At 38.6% G+C, this 23,134-nt stretch overlaps 1 protein-coding gene across 3 annotated transcripts in view; it reads left to right on the plus strand.

The window, feature by feature from the left end:
- The window catches only part of MYOM1 (myomesin 1), a 74,954-nt gene extending 56,109 nt beyond the window's left edge, over nucleotides 1-18,845 (plus strand). For all 3 annotated transcript variants that reach the window (XM_069853891.1, XM_069853892.1, XM_069853894.1), the window contains 11 exons: nucleotides 169-282; nucleotides 1,337-1,424; nucleotides 2,179-2,217; nucleotides 2,311-2,416; nucleotides 4,164-4,327; nucleotides 5,513-5,549; nucleotides 5,862-5,884; nucleotides 7,757-7,812; nucleotides 12,945-13,160; nucleotides 16,044-16,167; nucleotides 18,365-18,845. In XM_069853891.1, the coding sequence (XP_069709992.1) occupies nucleotides 169-282; nucleotides 1,337-1,424; nucleotides 2,179-2,217; nucleotides 2,311-2,416; nucleotides 4,164-4,327; nucleotides 5,513-5,549; nucleotides 5,862-5,884; nucleotides 7,757-7,812; nucleotides 12,945-13,160; nucleotides 16,044-16,167; nucleotides 18,365-18,576 (1,179 nt within the window). In that variant the 3' untranslated portion in view covers nucleotides 18,577-18,845. The remainder of the gene's footprint in view (nucleotides 1-168; nucleotides 283-1,336; nucleotides 1,425-2,178; nucleotides 2,218-2,310; nucleotides 2,417-4,163; nucleotides 4,328-5,512; nucleotides 5,550-5,861; nucleotides 5,885-7,756; nucleotides 7,813-12,944; nucleotides 13,161-16,043; nucleotides 16,168-18,364) is intronic.
- The last annotated feature ends 4,289 nt before the right edge of the window (nucleotides 18,846-23,134 follow it).

Genomic DNA, 23,134 nt, shown 5'->3' on the forward strand with positions numbered 1-23,134 from the left:
TTGTATTCCCTCTTGCATCCCTCATTTTAAAATGGAGACCTGCAATAATTCACTGCAATCAAGTTTTAAAGCTTGCTGCTTTTTTATTTAACAGACTAATCCATGCAACACTAAGTTCCCCTGCTTGAACGAAGAGAATAATTGTGATGTGGTTTTCATCCATTTTAGGTGGCTAATATTAAGAAGGAAACACACATTGTATGGTACAAAGATGACAGGCAGATAATGGTGGATGAAGAACATGACTTTAAAGATGGTGTGTGTACTCTGCTGATATCTGAGGTGAGTGACTGTCCTTGTTAGCCCCCAGCTGAAGTTAGTGCTAAGAATTCAGATGAATGATACATTCTAATCTGATATCTCAGCAGAATAATAAAACAGGAAATGGGTTTTAAGAATGGAAAAACTTGCGAGGCATCTGTGTTTTAGCTAAAGCAAATGTCTATCTATAACTGCTCATTCAGACTTTCAGGAAATTATAACAGAAAAGATAAAAAGCTGGTCACTTCCTTCTCATGTTAACAACAGAATGAGACCACATTTATATTTTGAATGGCATTTGGAAAGTGTTTGTCGTTCAGGCTTTCAGAGGACCACTCATGCAGACTCACCAGAGAGGTCAGGTCCCTACTCAGCCTTGCTGCAGACCAGGGGTGTGACCTCCAGTCACCACTTCATATCTCTTCTCTTGGTGCTTTGGCTGAGGAAGAGAAGAAGTGTTAGGGCTCCCTGGGGCCACAGGCTTCTCCACAGCTGCCGGCCAGGACCTCCCAGCCAGTCTGCCCCACTGCTCCAGCCAGGAGCAGAGCAGCCAGTGGGGGGACATGGGGGCAGTCCCAGCCCCAGGCATCAGGCACATCCCTGGGCACAGGGACAGGACATCAGCTGGATTGGGCTTGGTCATCTGGAGAGGAGAAGGCTCCCCGGAGACCTTATAGCAACCTTCCAGTACCTGAAGGGGGCTACAAGAAAGCTGGCGAGGGACTTTTTACAAAGGCTTGTAGTGATAAGATGAAGGGGAATGTTTACAAACTGGAGGGGGCAGATTCAGACTAGACATAAGGAGGAATTTCTTCACAATGAGGGTGGTGAGACACTGGCACAGGTTGCCCAGACCTGTGAAGATGACCCATCGCTGGAGGTATTCAAGGCCAGGTTGGATGGGGCCTTGGGCAGCCTGATCTAGTGGGATGTCAGGGGGGTTGGAATTGGATGATCTTTAAGGTGCCTTCCAACCCAAACTATTCTATGATTCTATTCCATCACTGAGTAGTAAAATCTAGGTTTTTCTACATTAACTGTTGTGAAAACTGGTTTTATTGTTACAATACTGCAGTTTTCTAAGAAAGATGCTGGCACTTACGAAGTCATACTGAAGGACGACAGAGGAAAGGACTCCAGTGAGCTAAAGCTTAATGACACAGGTCAGAGCCACTTTCTGCATGCTGTCAGCCACACCAACTGAGAGCCTCACTGCTTGCCTGCAAGCAGGCTTGGGGTAATACAGACAACTATGTGTGTCACCTTCCTGTGGCTTTGCTTCTCCTGTGTATAAGATCATCTCATTACAAAACCTGAGATTTTTCAGTTCAACTAATATTGAATACAGCTTATTGCATCTGGGTTTGGTACAAATTTGGGAGAATACAATGACTAATGCTAAGCAAAATGAAAACAGGTTTCCCCGGGGGCCATCAGAAATGTAAGTCAACCAGTATAGAAAGAAATTCTAGAACTAGTTAATTTTAAAATATTTCACATTTTTATTATGTTTAGCCATTCATTTATTTAGGGGCCTTCCCATTCATTTTGAATACTGTATTTTTAAAGTTTCACTTATGTCTCCAAGCAAGTGGAGAATATTTATCCATTAGAATGTATATAGATGGGTTAGCATTCCAACTGAATAGTGTCATTTGTGGGTGAAAAAAAACATAATACAGTTTTGTTCAGCTGCAGCAGTATTCACCAAGGCTGCTGTTAAATATATTGTGAAAATCATGGAATAACAGGATATATTTCTGCATTACTTAGATTTCTCATATGCTTTATAAAGTAGGTCTGATTCATTTTTCCAAACCTACTGGGGAGAAAATTTCAAAGACAGTACTTGTCCTTTTATTGGCTGTGCTTGATCTGCAGACACAGATTCTTAGTCTCTGGATTTTATTTCCACAGCTTTTGCAGATCTGATGAATGAAGTGTGCAGAAGGATTGGTAAGCACTTAATTCTCTTCTCGAATGAATAACTCATTGTGACACTCAGTGAATGGCTGCATGGCTGCATAAAACCATGTGCTTTTCTTTCAGCTTTATCTGCAACAGACCTGAAAATCCAGAGCACAGCTGAGGGTATCAGACTGTACTCCTATGTTAATTATTATGTTGAAGATCTGAGAGTAGGCTGGGTGCACAAGTAAGTATACAAAAGCTTAGCAAAAGTCAGTGCAATTTTGTTTTCATAAACTCAGAGGGAATATGAGAGAGACAAAACACAGGTTTCTTTTCATCTCTCATGAGTCCTTCTCACATATGTGGTAGTTTCAGCAAATTACACCCATGTGAAACCCGTATGAGAGTTAGATGTTGGTAATGCAGGGTCCCCCTGGTGTTGCCCTTTGTGAGACAGATAGTCTTGTGCCATGGGATGCTGTCAGGGCCAGGTTGCCTCAGCACACTTCCCACCTAATCGATGGGAACTGCATCTTTCCCTGAGTCAATTTTAAGCAGTGATGCAAATAAAACCTGAGAGACTGATAAGGATTACAAGAGGACAGTACTGCAGTTCAGAGATACCTAGCCTGGACGTCTGCTTGTCTACAAACTGCAACTCACATGAACTGGGACAAGTGGGCATGTCCTCTTAAAGCACGGGTTCGTGTTTTGGAGGCAAAGTAAGTTCCAGCGTGTGTTCAAGGCAGTAAAATCAGATGTTCTTCCTGTGAGCGTTACAAACCTAACTAAGACAGAAGAACTGAGATTTTTATAAAGAATGTGAATGCCCAGCTTCCTGTAAAATTAATGGGATTTGCATATCAAAATCCATGAGACAGCTTTGAATTCTGAGCCAGCACAAACAGAATGTGCTGGAAAACTCAGAGAAGTAAACAACTTAATTTTATTTAATAGTAGTAATAGATCTGAATCGCTTCAAATCTGTCATTACTATTCTTGGTGCTTCACTTCCTGCGGACATGGTAGTAGTTAGTCTTTAGGATGGAATTTGAATTACTGATCTCTCAGTAAAACTCATGTAAACAAGGCACAGGATGTGCTGTAGCTGTCTGGCTGTAATTACTGACAACGATGCCAACCAGCAACACTGTCAGAAAAATGAAAGCAGTTTGAGGTTATCCTGTTTCTGAGCACCCATGAGTATCACCATGAGTCCTAAACATTTACAAACTGGAAGTGAATATGAAGTGTTCTATGTTTCTATCTCTCTTTTTTTCTCTCTCTATTTAATTTTTAGAAGCTAACTTAATTTTGATGCACATAAAATTAATCTACTAAAAATGTTCTTTGACCCTTTAGTATATTCAAAGCTATCAATTTAAAGATAAAAAGAAAATGAGTAGCTTATTTGACAGCTATCTTTTGCCTCATCCAGGGCAATTAACTGCCTAGATAGGAAGAAAAGAAATTGATATTTTTCTGGAAGACGATATACTTCTGTCAATGTATGTTTAACTGTAAATACCAAAGCACAGCAGAGTATCAGAAAACACTTCAATGAGGCAAACACCATTTTGGACAGAAGTGGGGGGGATTTGTAGGTACAGCCCTGTATTGTTTTGTTTTGCCCAAGCAGAAATAAACTTATACTAAGAAGAGTACATGAATGTTTGAGGATGCATGGATTACCATTCAGAGATTCGAGTTTTAAATCTGTATAACTCTTCTATGGCTCAGGTCATAGGCTAAGATGCACAATTTTACTGTAAGCTTTGAGAAGAGCTAAACTTAAACAGGGAAAGATTGTTGTTTCAGTCTGCCCTGTTGGTCCACAGCTCTATTAAGAATTTTACTTCAAAAGTTTCAAGATATGGTGGTATACTTTGGAAATCAATTAGCAACAGAAGACATAATCAGTGACTCATGATGAACAAATCCCATTTACACTCCAGCAAAACAAAAGGATAACATTGTTGTGTATTTTTCAGTGATACCCAGATTAGGTTTACAGACCGAGTGAAGACTGGTGTCACTGGGGAGCAGATCTGGTTGCAGATCAATGAACCAACTCCACAGGACAAAGGAAAATACACAATGGAACTCTTTGATGGTAAAACAGGACACAAAAAGACAGTGGATCTTTCTGGACAAGGTAGGCCATTCCCTCTTAATATTATCCATATGTGCGCATTACCCTGTGGCTGGGGAGGAGCCTCTATAGCAGGATCTTGCTCAGACCTGTTACTTTTGGGGTTGTAGGGGCTTTGTGTGTATCCAGCAGCCTGGCAGTGTTGTAAGGGCAGTGCAATTTATTTTCCCCAACCTTGGGTCATCAATTGCGAACAGCTTTTTCCTATTCCAAATACCTGCTTGCAGTTTGCCTGCTAAGATGCCAGCCCAGTTTCCGAGCTATCTTACGAAGTCTCTTGTGTTGCTGGCATTGATTGGCAGTTTTAAATACAAGCTGTAGCACTGAATGCCTTCTGTATCTCTGCCTTCCAAGTAATATTTAAAGGAGGAAGTGAGGGACAAGTTTGTTCTGCTATTTTCCTACTGCATTTCTTTCATAGATATAATAAAGGTCCTTATTCTTCAGAGTTGTCAAGACTGGTCCCTTCCATCAGCATGATGAGGACTGTTAGAGCAACAGCTAAATTTATTTGGATTGACTGTTGGATGGTTTTACTTTGAGAGACCTCTCAGATCCTAGGGAACAGATTAACTCCTTCCAAACTGCTGAGTTTCCATTCCCAGGTTTTCCCATCCTTAAAGCTTTATTTTGGGTCTACAAGACCTGTGTAAGGGCAATAACCTTATAATCATCTCCATATTCCTCCTTCTCTACTCTATCCCCACTTTCTGAGAAAAGAGACTTTTTTCAGTAGTTTGTTGTTTGGTTTTTTCATGGCCATCAGTGTAATGCTTCCGAGCAGATGTGAAAAGCACTTGGTGAAACCAGAGTTCTTGTATTTCATAAGTCAGTAGTCTCCAAAGTGGGCTGCATGCAAGAACATCCAAGGGAGTAGGGGGAAAAATAGAAAAACTGTAGTAGTACATCTATGTAATTTTATAAATAAATAAATATATATTAGGGGTGCATGCAAAAAAAAAAAATTACTGATACGGGTGCACAATCAGAACAGTTTGGTAGACCACTGCTCTAAGCTATAAATTAGGTGGCCTCTTGTGGGTTTTCAGCCTATTGCTCTCCTGCATCCACCCACTGATATTTCTTTAGTGATGTCTACATTTTAAATTTATTTCTACATTTTAAATTTAAAGTTGTGATGACTTATCTCTGAACCTACCTTTAAAATCAACTTTTCTCTTTACAAAGCATTTGATGAAGCCTTTGCTGAGTTCCAAAGATTAAAGTAAGTATTATACCGTCTAAATATACTAATGGTAGCCATAAAATAATAACAGTATTTGTTTGTTTTGTGCTGGAGTTAAATATATCCTATGAAAAAAATACTAGTCCTAAAGAAGCTTGTAGGAATTTTGCATGTGACTTCTTTAGAGTAACTCTTATATAACAGGTAAGGAAAAAAAAGCAGTATTTCCAAATGATGATAGATAATTTTCCTAACGTGTTAAAGACAGATAAAAAAGATAAGCAATTTTTTCAACCACTCTAAGTAAACCTTAACTGAAATTGGATTTCTCTTTGATTCTTTCAACTCCAGACAAGCTGCTATTGCAGAGAAAAGTAAGTGGTCCTTTATTTACATTGGTTGCAATAATGCATTCATGAAGGCTTCCTACTCTCCAGGAAGGGTGCATGTTGGGAAAGAGAGGGCATACATACAGGTGCATGTGCATGCACTCATCCTAAAAGGAGTTTGTCCCTATACTAAGGAGAAGCAAGAAGCTTTTAGTGATTTAAAGTTGGTTTTCATTACAGCTAATCACAATATAGTTTCGAGTTATGTTGATTTTTTCCCATCTAAGCTCCTATTCTCATTCCCAGTTAGCCTTCTTTAAAAATTAGCTTTATAACTGAGATCTCTCATGCATGTTCTCTGCACAAAATAACTTTGTTTTCAAAGATGGAGGAAATTACTTGGATAGTTTTGAGCTATCTAAAATGTCAGCTGTCTCTGCTCTACATAGAGAAATGGCGTAAGAAAGCAATGACAGCTTTTGCATTGCTTAAAAACAGATCACTGAATCTCCTCATACGTTTGCCTGTGTGTCAATCCCAATACAGCAACTAAACCAAATGTATTAAATACTCAACAAATGAGTTTTTAGAATTCAACTTGAATTATTAAGCTAAATATTCTCCCTATTGAAGAAAAATCCAGGGAATCGTAGAATCGCTAGATTGGAAAAGACCTTTGAGATCATCAAGCCCAACCATACCTTTCCACTACTATATCAGATCCCTATGCACTTCATCTACCCATCTTTTAAATACCTCCAGGAATGGTGATTCAGCCACCTCCCTGGGCAGCCTGTGCTCAATAACCCTTTTGGTGAAGGAATTTTTCTTCATGTCCAACACGAGACTCCCCAGTCCAACTTGAGGCCGTTCTCTCTCATCCTGTCACTTATCACTTGGGAAAAAACTTAACATCAAAAAAGCTCTCCCATGGCAGAAGACTTTCAGACCTGTATAAAAATAAGGGCAGAACTGGCATTTGAAATATTTTTGGAGAAAAATGTGTAGAGAGATCTGAGGTAACTCCTCCTGGACATATACTCCAAATAGAGCAAGGCTTGGATATGTACAGTGATCGCTACATGTCCCAGGTGAGACAATGTGAAGGCATCAATAACAGCCTTGCCCTGGGCATTTAATTTCTAACACTGGACTATTCATGAGGGTCTGGCATGTTAACTGACGTAACACAGTCCTATTCCTGGCCTCTTAAGACTGTTATCTCTGTGCTGCAGAGCACATCTTTTGCAGAGTATATTAGAGATAAACGTTCTGTAGAGTCATTTCCTTCCTCTGGTAGACTCCACCAAGGCTTACTTTGAACAAAATCCATATTCCAGAATAAGTGCACTAAAGCCTGCATCTGATCAATTTGTATTTATGTAAGATTCCCATGAGACGTTGAAATTAAAATAGACCAGATACTGATCTAATTTACATCCAGATACATACAAAGCAGTGGAATTTCAGTCCTGTCACTGAGACTGTATTTGTATTTAGACCAAAACCTAATGTCTACCACTTCGTTAGCTGTTATTCATTCCCTTTTGGAAATATGGTTGCTTTAGTTTACAACACTAAAATGTCAGAACACCAAATCTCAAAAACACAAGGGTTTTTTTGGTGTATTCAAAAGTAACACCAAATTGATGGCAAAATCTGCAGGACACAGCACATGTACTTTAATTCCCCTCTGTAAATGATTGACACCAGCTATTAACACTTTTTTGCTGTGAATTCAACAGTATTTTAGCATCCAAATGGTGTGCTAAAAATGCCGAATAGTTCTTTGCTAGCACAGATATTGGAGACAAGTTGTACATAAATAAGATAAAAGGAAAGATCTAGAGGGGGAACAGAATCTGGGATACGGTTGATTTTGAGACACTGAATAAAAATACCCTTATTTGTTTCCAGATCGTGCACGGGTACTTGGAGGTTTGCCCGATGTTGTCACCATCCAGGAGGGCAAGGTACAGTAAATTAACTGAAGCTTTGTGCAACAGCCCAAGAGCTTGAATGCCTTTCAATGACAGGAAAACAATCACCTTTTTTTTAAAGATCCCATCTTTAAAATCTGCTGCATTATTTATTCATCCCCTGCCTTCTGTACATAATTCAACAGTTTTGCACAGATGGGTTTATGTATTCAGGGCAGTGTCTTTTCTTAAGAATTAGATAAAAGTGAGATGACAATGTGAGTAGAGACTAAAACTCCTTATAGAACCAGTTCTTTAAAAATTCACGCGCAAGTCTCATAGTTAGATTTGGGTTTTTTGTAACAGGGTATCAGGGAAGTTTAATTCCGTTTTTTTATAAGATAGGTAGTCATTCTATGTCTTTTGCAGTCAACTTCCTTTCAATGGGGCAAGATAGTCACACCTGTCAAGGCTGGATTTTAAATGGTGTATAAGTAATAAATGATAACAACTTAATTCTCATCCAGACAAAAGAAGAAACTTTTCTGTATTTCATCAGTGTAAATAGGGAGGAAGTCAAAAGAAGTCACTGGTGTTATAGTGGATTATATTAGCAGTGCTTAGCCACAAAATTATTGTAAGGCATTCGCAGAGGAACATGGCTACATTGATGCATAAGCACAGAACAGATGACCCAGAAATTCAGTTCTCAGTCTTGCAGCCTTTTCTCAGCATGCTGCTTCTACAAGTTACTGTATAATAGTACTGAAACAAGAAATGCCTGCCCTCCACTTCCCACTGGTCTGCCACTAGCTGGTTCCTCTTCACAGTATGGGTGAATATTGAAATAGGGCATGTGAATGTCATTGGAAATCTGTAAGATGACAACTACAGTAAGGCAGCGTCCTGATATTTCTGGCTCTGTCTAGCAGCAGGTCAGCTGGGTTAAAAGTATTTGGTTATAACCTGAGTAGGAGTGCTAAGAATCTAAAATTTTATTCTGAATCACTTAACAGTGCAAGATACAGCATAGCCAACAGACAGTGAACTGCAGCGCTTCTGGGGAAATCAAGAATGCTGGCATTGCAAAATGAGTTAATATTTGATTAAACCATTCGTTAAAGGATTTAGCAGTTTAGGAGATGCTGTAGAATTAAGAAGCACTCATATGAGCATTGAAACTGTGGGTAGAAGACACAAAGAAATCGAATAAATTTGCACCTTCTCAGTTAATAGTGCTTGTGTTTGGAGACAAGATTCCTGTACTGCTTTAGCAGGGGATAAATTTGGGTAGTTATTATCAGTTTTAGGCTTTCTGCCAAAAGAGAGCTGATATGAAGTTGAGTATGAGCTCTCTAAAGCAAAATGTGTATAGTTTACAAAAAGGGAGTTTGTAAAAAGTCGGTTGCAAAATCTTACCCAGACACACATTGTCCTTGAGAGCAAGGGCATCTGTAATGTTTGAGTAAGTGACTGAAAAACTCCCAGAACTTGAGACAAATATCCTTGACCTTCTGTTTCTGTATTCAGCAGATGATCATTTTGAGAAACAGAGTAGGACACAGAGCAATCGGGGAAAAAAGTACTTGCTTGGGTGGTGTTGGCTCATCTGTCTACTGTTTGCGTATGTGCTGGAGAGAGGGCAATGCAGTTCTCTGTTGTGTAATTCATGCAAATTGCACAGTCATCAAGGATTTTGAAAAACAGTAAATGAGGTAGCAACCACAAACTTTGATTCTGAATACAAATGTAGCCATAACTAGAGAGATATATGAACAGATTTGTATCCCTAGAGTGAACTACCAAGCATATGTATGTCTTTAACTTAAATTTAACACCGTGACTGTGATGCTATTTATTAGCTTTTACATGTGAGCTGAAGGATATGTGTGAGAACGAACTAACCAGGGTTTACCCTGTGTTAATCAAATAGCATTCCAGACAGCCTAAGAGGCTTCCACTGATAGACAGAAATGCTCCTCAGCAGTGTGATATAGTTGGAAAAGGATAAGTATCTGTTCATACTAGGGAGGAATTTGACCTGACAGAGAATAGTAGCATAAGTTTTGTGTACAGCCAACAAAATCAACCTAAGCAGCTGTTTGAATGAAGGCCCATCAGTGAGTAACAGGTTTTCTTTTTAAAAGGAGAAGCCTAGGATTCTGACAGACAGACACTTTACAACCTAAAAGAAACATATTGCATCCTTCTGCCCACCAGCTCCCCATTCTACCCTTCTGCCAGGGGCAGGTGTCCTCCCAGATAGGCTGGAATAAGGGAGCAGGTTCCCATGATTAGCTGTTTCTATTAATTCACTGGTATCTTAGCACAAACCACCCATGACAAGAAGTTTGTGCTATATGCAAGAGGAATGGCAACACCTGAGATACAATGACCCATTTCCCTCTGCCAGCTGTACCACCCTAGTCATGATAATCTGCAGTGAAAGGCAGAAGAGGTAGGGGAGACACAAAGGGTCTTGCACCTGCTGCCAAGCTCACATTCCTTGATGCCAGACTTATGTCCAGGCATATGGGAGCTTCCATGTGGAGCTCTGAAATACTGACATACAGTTCAAGGAGATGGGGTTTTAGTTACACAGAATTTTTCAAATACTTCACATTTCCTGACAGGTTTCATTCACTTACCACAACATCTAGACAGGTTTCCAGTCCTTCCTCCACTTCTTCAACAATCATCAGGGCCAGATAACTACTGGAAAAGTGGTGTTAACTTGAAGGAGAAAGATGCCTCTTCTTCTCATGAGGAGAGGACACATTTTTTACCAGGATGAGAATTTCAGATTGAATGAATCATTATAATCAGGGGGTTTTGTGACCAGTAAAGATACACATTAACTTATGAACATATGAGCAAAAGCAATCTCCTGCCCAAAGAACAGAAAAACTGAAACAGATAGATGCAGTCACAGCAGGTGGTCACTTCTCCTTGGCTAAGCTGCTCCATTATTATGGAATTACTTTCCAGAAAACCACAGATCTCACCATCTACATAGTGGATGATGGGACACATCTCTGCACATTAGTAGCTGGAAAATAATAAGAGTCGGGAAGATAAAGAAGAGCAGAGATGTCAAAACAGGAACTCGTGATGCAAGTGTGAGCAAAATGCAGCTATTTTAAGGAATTATTTAGAAGAAAAAAGAAAGACTAATCAGTGCTGCTTGAATCTCTTTGATTTAAAGAGTACTGGCACCACTTCAAACACCTGAGGTTTGAATGATGCCACTAATAGAGCTGTTTAGACCTGGACATCAGCTCATTATCATCTTGGAGTGGCAGCTCAGGCCACTCAGTGGTGGTCTCTTGCTTGCTAGAGAATCAGAAGACAGTAAAGAAACGCTGAGTACCTGGAGGGACCTATATGCAAAGCCTGGCTGAGGCTGAGGGCATGTTTATATTGAGAGCGATAAGGAAGAGGGGAAAATGTAAAACCTCGTTTGCCTCTTGTTTTTTCAAAAGATAGGCTTATATAACAATCAAAACCACATTCACATTCACAGCAGTGGGCCACAAGAGAAGGCAGTCAACAACCCCACAGAGTCACCAGCTGTAGGTGCTGCAGGAAATCAGATAGAGGCCATTTCCACTATGCCACAACCACCTCTCACTTGGAATCTGCCTTCCTTTCAGTACCAAGAATTACGTGTTGTTGATGGAGGAAAGACTTCCCCCTCCCTTTTGTTCTCATTTTAATCTTTAAGGGATGTGGGATTTATTTGAATTTTATTTTGTTGTTTGGTGTACGAAACTTTCATTTCTGTAGAGGTATCAATTTTTTTCTGTCTGCTTGTTTCAACAGCCTTCTGGGTATCTGTCTTCTGTCCCATCTTCCACCATCACACTAACAGATAAGAAGCAGAGAAGTGAAGGGAAGGTTGCCTGTTAAATAGATTTCGCAGTGAATTTTTATCATGACAGCCTATAGGGCCAACAATGTTGAATGCTCTTCAGTTGTCTCTATTTTTGACATATTTTTATCAAGGCCCTTTAAAAAAAAATGAAAGGGAAACTTGATTGCAGTCAAGTGGAAGCTTACCCCTTCCTTAGGCACCACATTCCTAAAGAACCACTGAAGATCATTTTCCCTGCAGTAAAAATCCTTCAGTTTCCATTGAAAAAAAAAAAAAAAAACAACTTAAAAACATCTACTTTGAATAACTTTTTAAGTTTGGACCAAGGTACTATTTACTACTTAGCCACAAATGGATTCCTTCCCAAGTAAAAGTCCAGAGAAAGGCCTAAGGACCATTGAAGTTTCCTAAGAACATTTTTAACATTTGAGTCTGTGAGATGTTCATTTCTACAAATTACTTTGAGACTATTCCCATGGCATTGTGACTAGAGAAGGGGATAAGTTATATGCATTGCTGTTTTCCAAACACAAATTTCTCAGCTGACAACAAAAAAAAAAGGAGGCCTGAACATTGTGCGCACAATTGACTCACCTGCCTACAGAAAGTATCCAACTGCCAGTGTTCTCACCAATGACTGATTCTCTGATAATGAAGATACTTCTTTCAGTCTGATAGGACTGAATTAAGTCCTTAGAAACATTAGTAACATCAAAGGGAAATACTTACATGAACACCAAAGTAAGTGTAAAGCCTCTATTGACTTCAGTTAAAAATAGCTTTACCGAAGTGTGTAAAACAATTCAAGTCTGTTGGAAGAGCTGTCAGGGCACAATTTAAAAAGATCCTGATTTAAACAAAATATTCCAGGAACCCTTCGTTCTTAGTTATTTAAGCAGGCAGGCATACTTTACTTCTGTGGCAGATAAATAGTGAGCTTAAAGCAAACAAATCCATCTGATGGTTCCTTAGATTCTCATCTCAGGTCTAACACACAAGTGCAGATAATATCTAATTATATATTAAACAATATGCATGGAGAAAGCTCTAGTAATGATTATGAGAGTAGAGAAGGAGGTCCATAAAATATTGAAAGGTTTTAATGGAGTTTTTTATTCCACTGACTTCCTTCTTTCCCTTTGCAATACAGAAGACTGACAAAAATTATTGATTGCTGCTGATGATATACATCCATTTACTAAAAGCAGAAAGCTCAATAGGAGGCTGGAACATTTGGACAGTCAGGCATCAAAAACCACAGCAAACATTTACTGACTCTTACTTGTAATTCCTTTTGCATTTTTTTCTATAGGCGCTTAATCTTTCCTGCACTGTTTGGGGAGATCCGACTCCAGAGGTCTCATGGCTGAAGAATGAAAAGTCATTTGTATCAGATGCTAATTGCATCCTGAAATACGAATCTGGGAAAAAAGTCAGTTTTACCATTTCTACTGTGTCTACACTGGACTCTGGGAAATACAGCCTTGTAGTGAAGAACAAGTATGGCACAGAGACCAGCGATGTCACTGTAAGTGTGTTCATACCTGAGGAAGAGAGACAGTCTGAGCAGGAGGAAAAGAAAGAAGATAAGAAAACAAGAGCATGAATTTAAGACTAGGAAGTAGAAGTATGAGGGAGACTTTGGATGATAGACTGACATAATGTGTGTGTGTAAATGGCTTTCTGCTTTAGCAGGCAGCCTTGGATTTTTCCATTAATATCACTTTTGCTTCTAGTATACTTAACTGTGCCAGGGAAAACAGGGCCTTTCCTAAATACTTTCTTACTGCTAACTTCACAGAACCTGTTTGCAACCTCTTCATCCAGGCTAAATGCATTCTGGCTGTAAACGCAGGTCCACCATTTGACCCTCTTCCTGGAGCATTTGACCATACAACAAAAATAGAAAGAATGAAGAATAATTTTAGTGGAGGCAAATGATAAGGTAGATGGAAAGATGATCGAGGCATTTTTGAGCAGGAGTTTAGATTTGTTCCAACTTTGTAAAGTAGCATAGATGGAATGTGTTAGAGAATTAAATCATAGAGAATTTAGTGCCGATTTTGTCTACATTAAGGCCCCTTTGTGTTGCTGTGTTAATTTAGAGAGGCCTTAATATGGGTGTAATTTACATCCATACATATTGTTTAATCTGCCCGTTTGGGGTAAAAGTACTGTAACATAAATGAAATCAGGCTAAGGAGGCCAGAATACTAATGCATGTGTGTCCACAAAATTCTATGAACTCTCCTCTGTGTTCACAAATAAATGGAATTCACTTCTTTGCTTCTATCACAAGCTTGTTGCACTGTGTCTTCTTTAACTAGTTACAGCTCTGGTAGTTGTGCACTGTATCTTAGTATCTTAATGCTTTCACTACTGTAATTACTTCTAGCTGCCATTTAGATCCCTGTTAATCTTCACTTCATTGTTCATGACAAAACCCACAATGGCATCTCTTCACACCTTTCTGACCAGACCTTCACTGCTTCACATGTGAACGCAACAAGGTATTTTTGCAAATTCAGGCACAGTAGTAATCTCATGCAATTCAAGGGACCTGCTCGTGAGTTTTGATTTAAGGGTGTCAGGTAAGTATTTTGTTAGACTGAGACCTCAGTTAATTCATCCAAACTTAATGCTGGAGATCAGAAGTAGCATATTTTGTCAAGATCTTTTAAAGGTACAAAAAAAAAAAAATCTTATCTGGAACATAGAAAAAAAATATGGTTTTTTTTCAGACAATACTGTTTCAGACAAAAAAAATTGGTCCAGATCTTTGAATACATTTATGTATTTATGGATTTAAAACTCCCTGTCATGTATTTTACAACAATGCTTCTGATTATTATGTACATATATGTCCATCCTGCTGGTATATACATGTGATAGATATCATATGTATGATATATAAATGCAGTATTCTCTCTCTCACTCGCGCGCGCGCACACACACCCCCCCCATATATATATATGATCAGAAGGAGTTATCAGCCCAATTGCTAACTAGGAGAACAATGTGCCTTATTAATCTCTTTTCATCACCAGTCTCACAATAGTACAGTTCTTCATATAAAAATGTAAAGAACTAACATATGTATTTGCAGTATGAGCATAATCTCTGTGCACCTTTCACACACTTTCTCTTGTCATTTTTAGCTACTGTGAGTACAGATGTAGTGCTGTTTCCCAGGCACTCATTTTGCTGCAGTAATGACATTTCTGTGAGGATGCCACTAGTAAGTGCTGTACATTTAAGGCTCACATAAACCCTTGTGTTTTACTGCCAGCTAATGCTAAAGTTGAAGTGGAGGCATGAGGGAATTCTTAATGGCTCAGATGACAATAGATTCAACACAATTATCAATGATGAAAATGGCAATTTTTGCAATTTTTAATTGTTATTTTTTATCACTTTCTATAAAAGGCTAATGATTATGATCTTAATCATTAAAAAAAGTCCAGATTTAGATCAGCTCAATGACCTACCAAAACACATAAGCATGTGCTTAACTTTATGCATGAATAGTACCACTGGTTTCAAGTAACACGTTAAGTTCATCTGATATAAATCTGGGTTTCCTCCAGAACAGGTTTCACATCACAGGAATTTTAAACCTGAAATTATATAAAACTAATGTGTTTTCAGCTTTTCACATAAACAGTGTATGCATTCACACAGTCTTATCTCCTGAAAAAGATAAATCTCAAGTATCAAACTTAATGACATTATTGCAATTTTAAGGTTTAAGCGTACATTAATGTATATTAATGCCCACTTAACGTACTAATGTACATTAATGAATCAACATCTGTTATTTAAAAAGTTCAGACGATTCAGTCACAACAGCTGCATATCAGACAAAGGAAAACAACTTATTTTATAGATTTCAAAATATAAGCATGACAATATGTGTAATTTGAGATATAGCAAGCTTTCTGAGGTTAAAGAACTAATCCCAGATTAAATAATGATTTTGCTTAGTATGACATGAAGCCAATTCAAGGATGATAAGCAGGGCACTCCATCTTGGTCCTAGGACATACACCTTGAAAACAAGTGTCACACACCTCTTCAGTCCTCCAGAGTGCAAACAATAATACAGCTTACTCTTTGCAATACCTGATAACTGATGTTTATTACTTAGCATTACCATGTTTTCAATAATGATTGCATTTGAGCAACAGTTTATTTCTACTGCCTAATCTTCAACAATCTGTTCTCATGCCTCCTTCCTTTTGGCAGATTCTACTTCTCTTTGCTTTGGAAGATATATACGTCCCTGAAAGACAGAGTAACAGTTGCTTCTTAGTGCATTGCTGCCAGTGGTTCAGTTATGATTGTTTTAAACTGAATTTGTGATGCATCCACATTTCTTGCTTGCGCACTTTTTGTTCTTGCTTTGCTTCAGGTAATCGTGATTTCTGTGTCAGGACAGACTGACACAGTCCAAGGACACAATCAAAATAATGTAACTGTATCTAAAAAGAAAAAAACAATGACAGCAAGCAAACCGAATGATGGAGAAAAGAAAGGTAAGAGCACTTTCACATTTTCTTCTACTCCAACGAAAAAATTGTTAACTATTATGCAGTCAATAGTCTTTGCCAATCAATATTTCATAGGTCCCAAACAATCAAGTTTTCCATATGTATGCCTTTAATCAACAACAAATACAAAGCATGACTTGCCAGGTTTTAAATCACCTTTCCACTGGGCTATGAGTTCTTGGCTCACTGAGCTGGTGAAAGTTTTTTGAGTAATAATAAAAACTTTCAAATTTCTGAAAGCAGAGGAAAAACCTCCCAAGCCTGTATATACATACAGAAGGTGTTATTTTCCAAAGCGAGACTCATTTCAGCAGGTAGGCATTTAATACTTAAATAAAAAAAAGACCTTGCTAATTAAGGGACCCTAAATGCCAAAGTGTTTTAGAAACCCCTGATTGTGGAGCTGCTATTTGAAATGAATCAATTATTCTCTCTCAGTTTTATGTCTATATTGAATGGTAAAGTTGAAATTATAAGTGACCATTTTTTGGTCCAAATTAGATAATGAATGGAAAATTAAAACCTCCCTGGTGGTTCAGCAATCTTGCATATTACAGGTTTTTACTGTTCTTTTAGACCCTCACTACATAATTGGTACTTGGACATTGATTTATTCTTCTCAATTACAACTTCTTCATGTAGAGTATGTTAGCCCCAAGTAAGGCTTGAATTCCAACATTATAAGAACATTTGTTTTACATATTTTTGTCTAAGTATTTTTTCTTCGTATACAGGTTGTATGCATATTACATAATTGCTGAGAGATAACTTCATAATCTTATCCCCTCACCTTTCTGCTCCTAAGGCAAGAACAAATTATTAACAACATTTCTATCCTCTCTTGCCTTACCGGTACGGGTAAACTAGACATTTTTGAGCAGTCCTGTAAATTATAAGACTTATGTGAGAAACCATTACTTACATCCATAAATATTTTGCAGGTTCAATCCCTTAGTCTTTTCAATTTGAGGCCATAAAGGTTTGGGCTTGCTTTGAGGTCTGTGATCATAGAATTACAGAATCATAGAATCACCAGGTTGGAAAAGACTCATCAGATCATCGAGTCCAACCATTCCTATCAAATACTAAACCATGCCCCTCAGCGCCTTGCCCACCCGTCCCTTAAACATCCCCAGGGAAAGTGACTCAACCACCTCCCTGGGCAGCCTGTGCCAGTGCCCAGTGACCTGTTCTGTGAAAAAATTTTTCCTAATTTTCAGCCTGAACCTCCCCTGGTGTAGCCTGAGGCCAAGAGGCCAGCTCCCTCCTCTCCACAACCTCCTTTCAGGTAGTTATAGAGAGCAATGAGGTCTCCCCTCAGCCTCCTCTTCCCAAGGCTAAACAACCCCAGCTCTCTGAGCCGTTCCTCATAAGACCTGTTCTCCAGCCCCCTCACAAGCTTCATTGCTCTTCTCTGGACTCGCTCCAGAGCCTCAACATCCTTCTTGTGGTGAGGGGCCCAGAACTGAACACAGGATTCAAGAAGCAGTCTCACCAGTGCCGAGTACAAAGGGAGAACAACCTCCCTGGACCTACTGGTCACGCTGTTTCTGATCCAAGCCAAGATGCCATTGGCCTTCTTGGCACACTGCTGGCTCATGTTCAGTCGCTGTCAACCAACACCCCCAGGTCCTTCTCCTCCAGGCAGCTCTCAAGCTAGGCTTCTCCTAGCCTGTAGCACTGCACAGGGTTGTTGTGCCCCAAGTGCAGGACCCGGCACTTGGCCTTGTTAAACCTCATGCCATTGGTCTCAGCCCAGCAGTCCAGCCTGTTCAGATCCCTTTGCAGAGCCTCCCTACCCTCCGTTAGATCCACGCTTCCACCCAGCTTAGTATCATCTGCAAACTTGCTAAGGGTGCACTCAATGCCTTCATCCAGGTCATTGATAAAGACATTGAACAGGGCTTGACCCAGCACTGAGCCCTGGGGAACCCCACTTGTCACTGGCCTCCAGCTGGATTTAACGCCATTAACCACCACTCTCTCGGCCCGGCCATCCAACTAGTTTTCCACCCAGGAGAGTGATGTTATTTGTAATACTGAATGTCTTTATAAGGGTATGGGAAGAGGAAAAGAACCTGATCAGGTCATAACAGTGTGAAAGAAAAATCTTACTCTACATACTTCTGTCTGGCTGAGCATAGTAAATATAAGAGAAATTTTGTTACTTCTCCTAAATCAGATTTTATTAAGCCACATATAGAAGAAGTTATTGCTACAGAAGAGACACCTGATCCACGTGAAATCCCCCCTGTGGAAACTGAAAGAGTTACAAAAAACAACCAGCTAGCAGCAAAGAAGACTGATGAGAAGGCAACAGGAGCAGAAATGGTTTCTCAGCCCACAGAAAGCATGGATAGGCAGGGAAAGAAACCACTGGAGAAAAAGCCTTGAGTAAACCCTGCTGTTGTTAAATGAAGAATGTGGTCTTGTTATAATCAGGATCATAAGTTTAAGCCAAGATTTAATGACTAGCCATGATATTTTAACACAGAAGTTTATTAATGTTTTCTTTTATATAACATTTGTAATACTTCACAACTTTACGTATATAGTAGATGGGCACTTTTGTCTCCATACCAAATCAGTTCCACTGTAGTCACTTCTAAATATCTTAATACTGATCCTTTTACTTACAAGGTGATTTACTAAAAAATGTCCATGATAAGAGGTTAAGATAAGACAAGGGATCTTAAGATAGGAAGAGGGAAGATCTCCAGAAACACAACTACCTCCTATGGATGCAGGAGGGCATAAGCGGGTTTCCTTTTGAACCAAATTTCTTTCATGTATACCTGTTTCATTAGGTTGATCAGGATGACATTTGGCCATTTCTCATTACTGAGACTCACATGACTGCCCTTCAGTCCTTTCCGCTTCACTAATCCCTTCCTGGCCTTGGTGAGGTACTATGTATATAGTATTAACGCAAAGTATCAGCTGCACCATATGCTCATTTCTCTCCATCCTTTTTACTACAGCAATCATATTTCTGCTTCCAAGACTTGTTAAACACACTATCCTCCTTCTCCTCAGTGACTCAGCCCAATGCTTTCCTTTCTTTCCATCACTCAGACCAGACCCACTGGTTTCCCAAAAGAGAGTGTAGCTTCATGGTCAGTGTAAGTGAAGAATAAACATAAGCCCAGAATCCCTGCTTTAAATCATTACTGTGTCTATTCACATTTATTACTGTGTTTATTCCCATGTTTTTGTACTGAGGACATAAGAAAATATGACTCTTTTGTGGATGCTTAAGATAACTTGGAAGAAGCAGAGTTCAAACTGAAAAACAAATGAATGAAAACAAAGCTCAGAATTTATTTTGTTAGTATGCAAGCTAAGTTCAACTTGTAAGTGACCAGCAATTATTAAATACAAGAAATAAAATTAAGATATTTAAATTACTAAATATTTTATTGATTTCAACTCATATAAGGCTCAGTCATATTATATTGTCTTTTTACAGATGGATTATTGATGAAAGATTAATGATCTCTGCTGATATTTCTGGGGTGTTAGATCTGTGACAAACGCAGAAATACTGAAAACACAAGAAATATGTTTCTTCTTAGGAATCGATATATACAGAATTGTTAGCATGAGAAAACAAAAAATCTTAAGAGCATGTAAATGTGTAACACCTGAGACACTGGTGCTTCTGATGGAAAGAAATACATTTTCTTCCAGGAGAATTCCAACAGGGTTCTACTAAACTCTTTTTAAAAGAAACAGAAAGACTCCTGCTGGATGAAATACTATTTAGAGAGCTTAGATGGAGGTAGTTTAAATAATAACATTTTTGTAAAGAAGGTAAAGGATTTGAATAATTTGGAGGGTCCATTCTGAGTGACAGAAAGATGTTGCATGCAACAGAGAAAAAAAATTACGCAAATCAAAATATTGAATGCTACATAAAAAAGTGGTGAGAGAAACTTAGCATATAGGCAGAACTACAACTAAAATCATCCTATTAGACTTAGGTACTGTTTGACACATAGACCTTCATTCAGTTCTACACCTATGTATTATAGTTAAATGAGTAGAAAACTGGAGTAGCCCAGCAGTGAATGCTGAAAGCACAGGATCCATACAGAAAAGCAATAAGCAGCACTTCCATGGTAGGAGACATTTTAAATGAGAACCCTAATGCCTGTAGTTTCTCAGGCAACTATTACAGAAAACAGTAAATATCTACAGATGTGTGATTACAACATCCTACCAGAGAGTTACATTCTGGCCTTTCAAAACATTACAAAGCTGCAGGTTGTTTCACACAACTTCTAACTGCTCTTTGCCATGGCAATTGTTTTCAACCTGCCTTATCTCTCTAAAAATCCATCACTTCTTACAGCTCCTTTGGGTTGGGAATCTATCTCCCACAAATATCAGCAGCAGTGTGTAAGTTATATATAGAACACATTGTACCACTGAGAGCCTGATCCAATTCCTTCAAAATGCCGCAGGGGTCTTTTCATTAGTTTTAACAGAAAACAAGCTGGATCTGAGACGAAAGTTCTAAAAATGCCCCAAATCTCGGATTACAAAGCTCATTTTACTCACCGTGAAGCCAATGGTGGATTTGTCTTTTGTGCTATTGCAGCAGAATCAGGTCTTAGCCTTATGCTGAAAGAAAAATCAGTCTTTTCCTGATACTTCAATTAAAATCTACAGGAAATACTTCTGAAAATTTAAACAAAAAAGCCCTAGGGTTTTCTGTTGTTAAATTTGTATGGTTCCTCAAAAAGCTGGAAATGCAATTACATCAGTATTGTTTGACTGGAAACTATTTGCCATCTAGAAGCACAGTGTTGTTATGCGTGGTTAATGAAATACAGAAATAAAAGATATCAAAGATTAAAAATAAAACTGTTCTTTTCCATTGTTATTATTTAACTTGTAGTTGTTCACAAATGTATAACAAAATGGTCAAAATTAATAATAACAGAATTGTCGAGTGTATTCAAGTTTATTATGTCACCATGGTTGAATAATTTTTTTATTGCAGTCTAAATGTATTGTTTATATTCTCTTCTGCATGATAACTATTAACAATTGTTTCAGTCTCTGTCCATTACGTAATTATAGAATGCAAATTATTTCTGAAGCAACAGAATCTCCTATCAAACACACAGACCACGTGACTGTATTTAAAATCAAACACTGGTTGCAATATTTACCTGAAGTGCCACTTCTGGATAGTATCTTCTTTCTCACCTACATATTCTATTCCAACACATATACATATTGAATTTGTAACACCACTATAAATTCATATTCTTCTGTTACAACTATATTTAACAGCGTGGTAAAGTGCTGCATCAAGATATATCGCTTAAGCACCTCCCAAATTTACAACGGGTGATTTTGAAGATGAAAAGGTGTGAAAAATAGGCCTTTCCTTCCACTGTCTTAAAGGTATTGTGATTTCAGGTGTCCCTGAGTTCTTCTGATAAATGGTGCTGGATCTGTTAGAGAATTATTGAGGAAGATCTGTCCATGATCTGAGACTAACAAACCATAATTGCATAATTCATGAAGCCATAATCTTGGAAACAGCTAGTCACAAAGTGAGATCATCCTTAACACATCACAAGGTAGACCTCAGCTCTGTATCCTTGAACAGTAATGATTAAGCGAACAAATGAACCATACTCTATTTAAGTTGCACTTAAACTGGCCAGATCTGAAACAAATCTTTCCACACAAGTTTTCTTGTGTTGTTAAAAGCATAGTATGTTTTAAGAACTGAAGTAAAATATTGTCCAGAGAAAAGAGTAACAAAAGCTGTAAAGAGAAAAACATTAGAGAAACTGCTCTGTTCCACAAGGGCTTCTGGAATTAAAGGTACCATGAGAGAGACAGTGAAAGGATGAGACCAACGGCAAGGAGAGGAAAGAAGGCACCAGATCTGGCTAAAAACTTCTGCTGACTTTTCCCTTTGTCTCACTTCCCATTTCATTATGTGAGTTGTCTTTCCTGTAATCTTTTTCCTTCTGCCTTTTCAAATGCAACACTTTCCTTCCCTCTTTCCCCACCATTTACTGTTTCATCACTCACTAACAGGGGCAGAATAAAACCTCCTACTTGCTTAGGCTGTGATTTTGGCAAGGATAAGGAACCTCTTAATAGTAAGCCTGGAACCCCATCACATCTATTATCAGAAGGTGGTTTATGAAACACATGCTTATGATTGACAAAGAATGGAGAAATATTGCTCACATGAAACTTGATCTCAGTGTGCTGACATAACCAAACATCCTAAACCTACAAACAAACCCATCAACTACAGTGGAGCTGTGTTTAAATACTTTGGAGTCTCAGGCTATAGCCAAGGCGCAGCCCTGAATCCCTGCCACTAGCTTTCCCCATTTTTTTCCAATTGTTAAATGAGATCTAAAAGATAAACAAAACTAATTTGTTACATGCTGTCATAATGTCATTCTGATCCCAGAGAAGTTATTGAAACACTCCCGGGGGGACATGCAAGCCATGACTAAGAAGCAGAAATAAAGAGTCCCTTGGGTTTATGGGTAAAGATATAACAGAACGAGTCTAAAAAAAACAACTTAAAAAAAAAAAGGTTTAAGGATATCCTGACTGCTGTAAGATGAGCATGTGGGTGGTGGTAGGTAAAGAATAAACGACTGCTCCAAACAACATTCTGGATGTTGAATGTGCGTAAAAAAAGGGCAAAATGACATAACAAAGTTTTATCACCAACATAAGCTTTTTTTGCAGTGTGCAGCCAAAGACATTGTTTTTTTAACCGCTGTAGCAACTAAGCAAAAGGCCATTTTTTTTCTTTCAGCCACAAATGTCAGCAACATGTTGAGCACTCAGGGACCAATAAAAGCTAGGAGTTGATTCTACGTGCTTATACCTACACCTCTCTACTACCCACAGAACCACAAATTTCCTGAGACTTCAACAAAGCCATGCCTAGCACTCT

This window comes from Phaenicophaeus curvirostris, chromosome 3, assembly GCF_032191515.1.
Source record: "Phaenicophaeus curvirostris isolate KB17595 chromosome 3, BPBGC_Pcur_1.0, whole genome shotgun sequence".
NCBI classification, from domain to species: domain Eukaryota; kingdom Metazoa; phylum Chordata; class Aves; order Cuculiformes; family Cuculidae; genus Phaenicophaeus; species Phaenicophaeus curvirostris.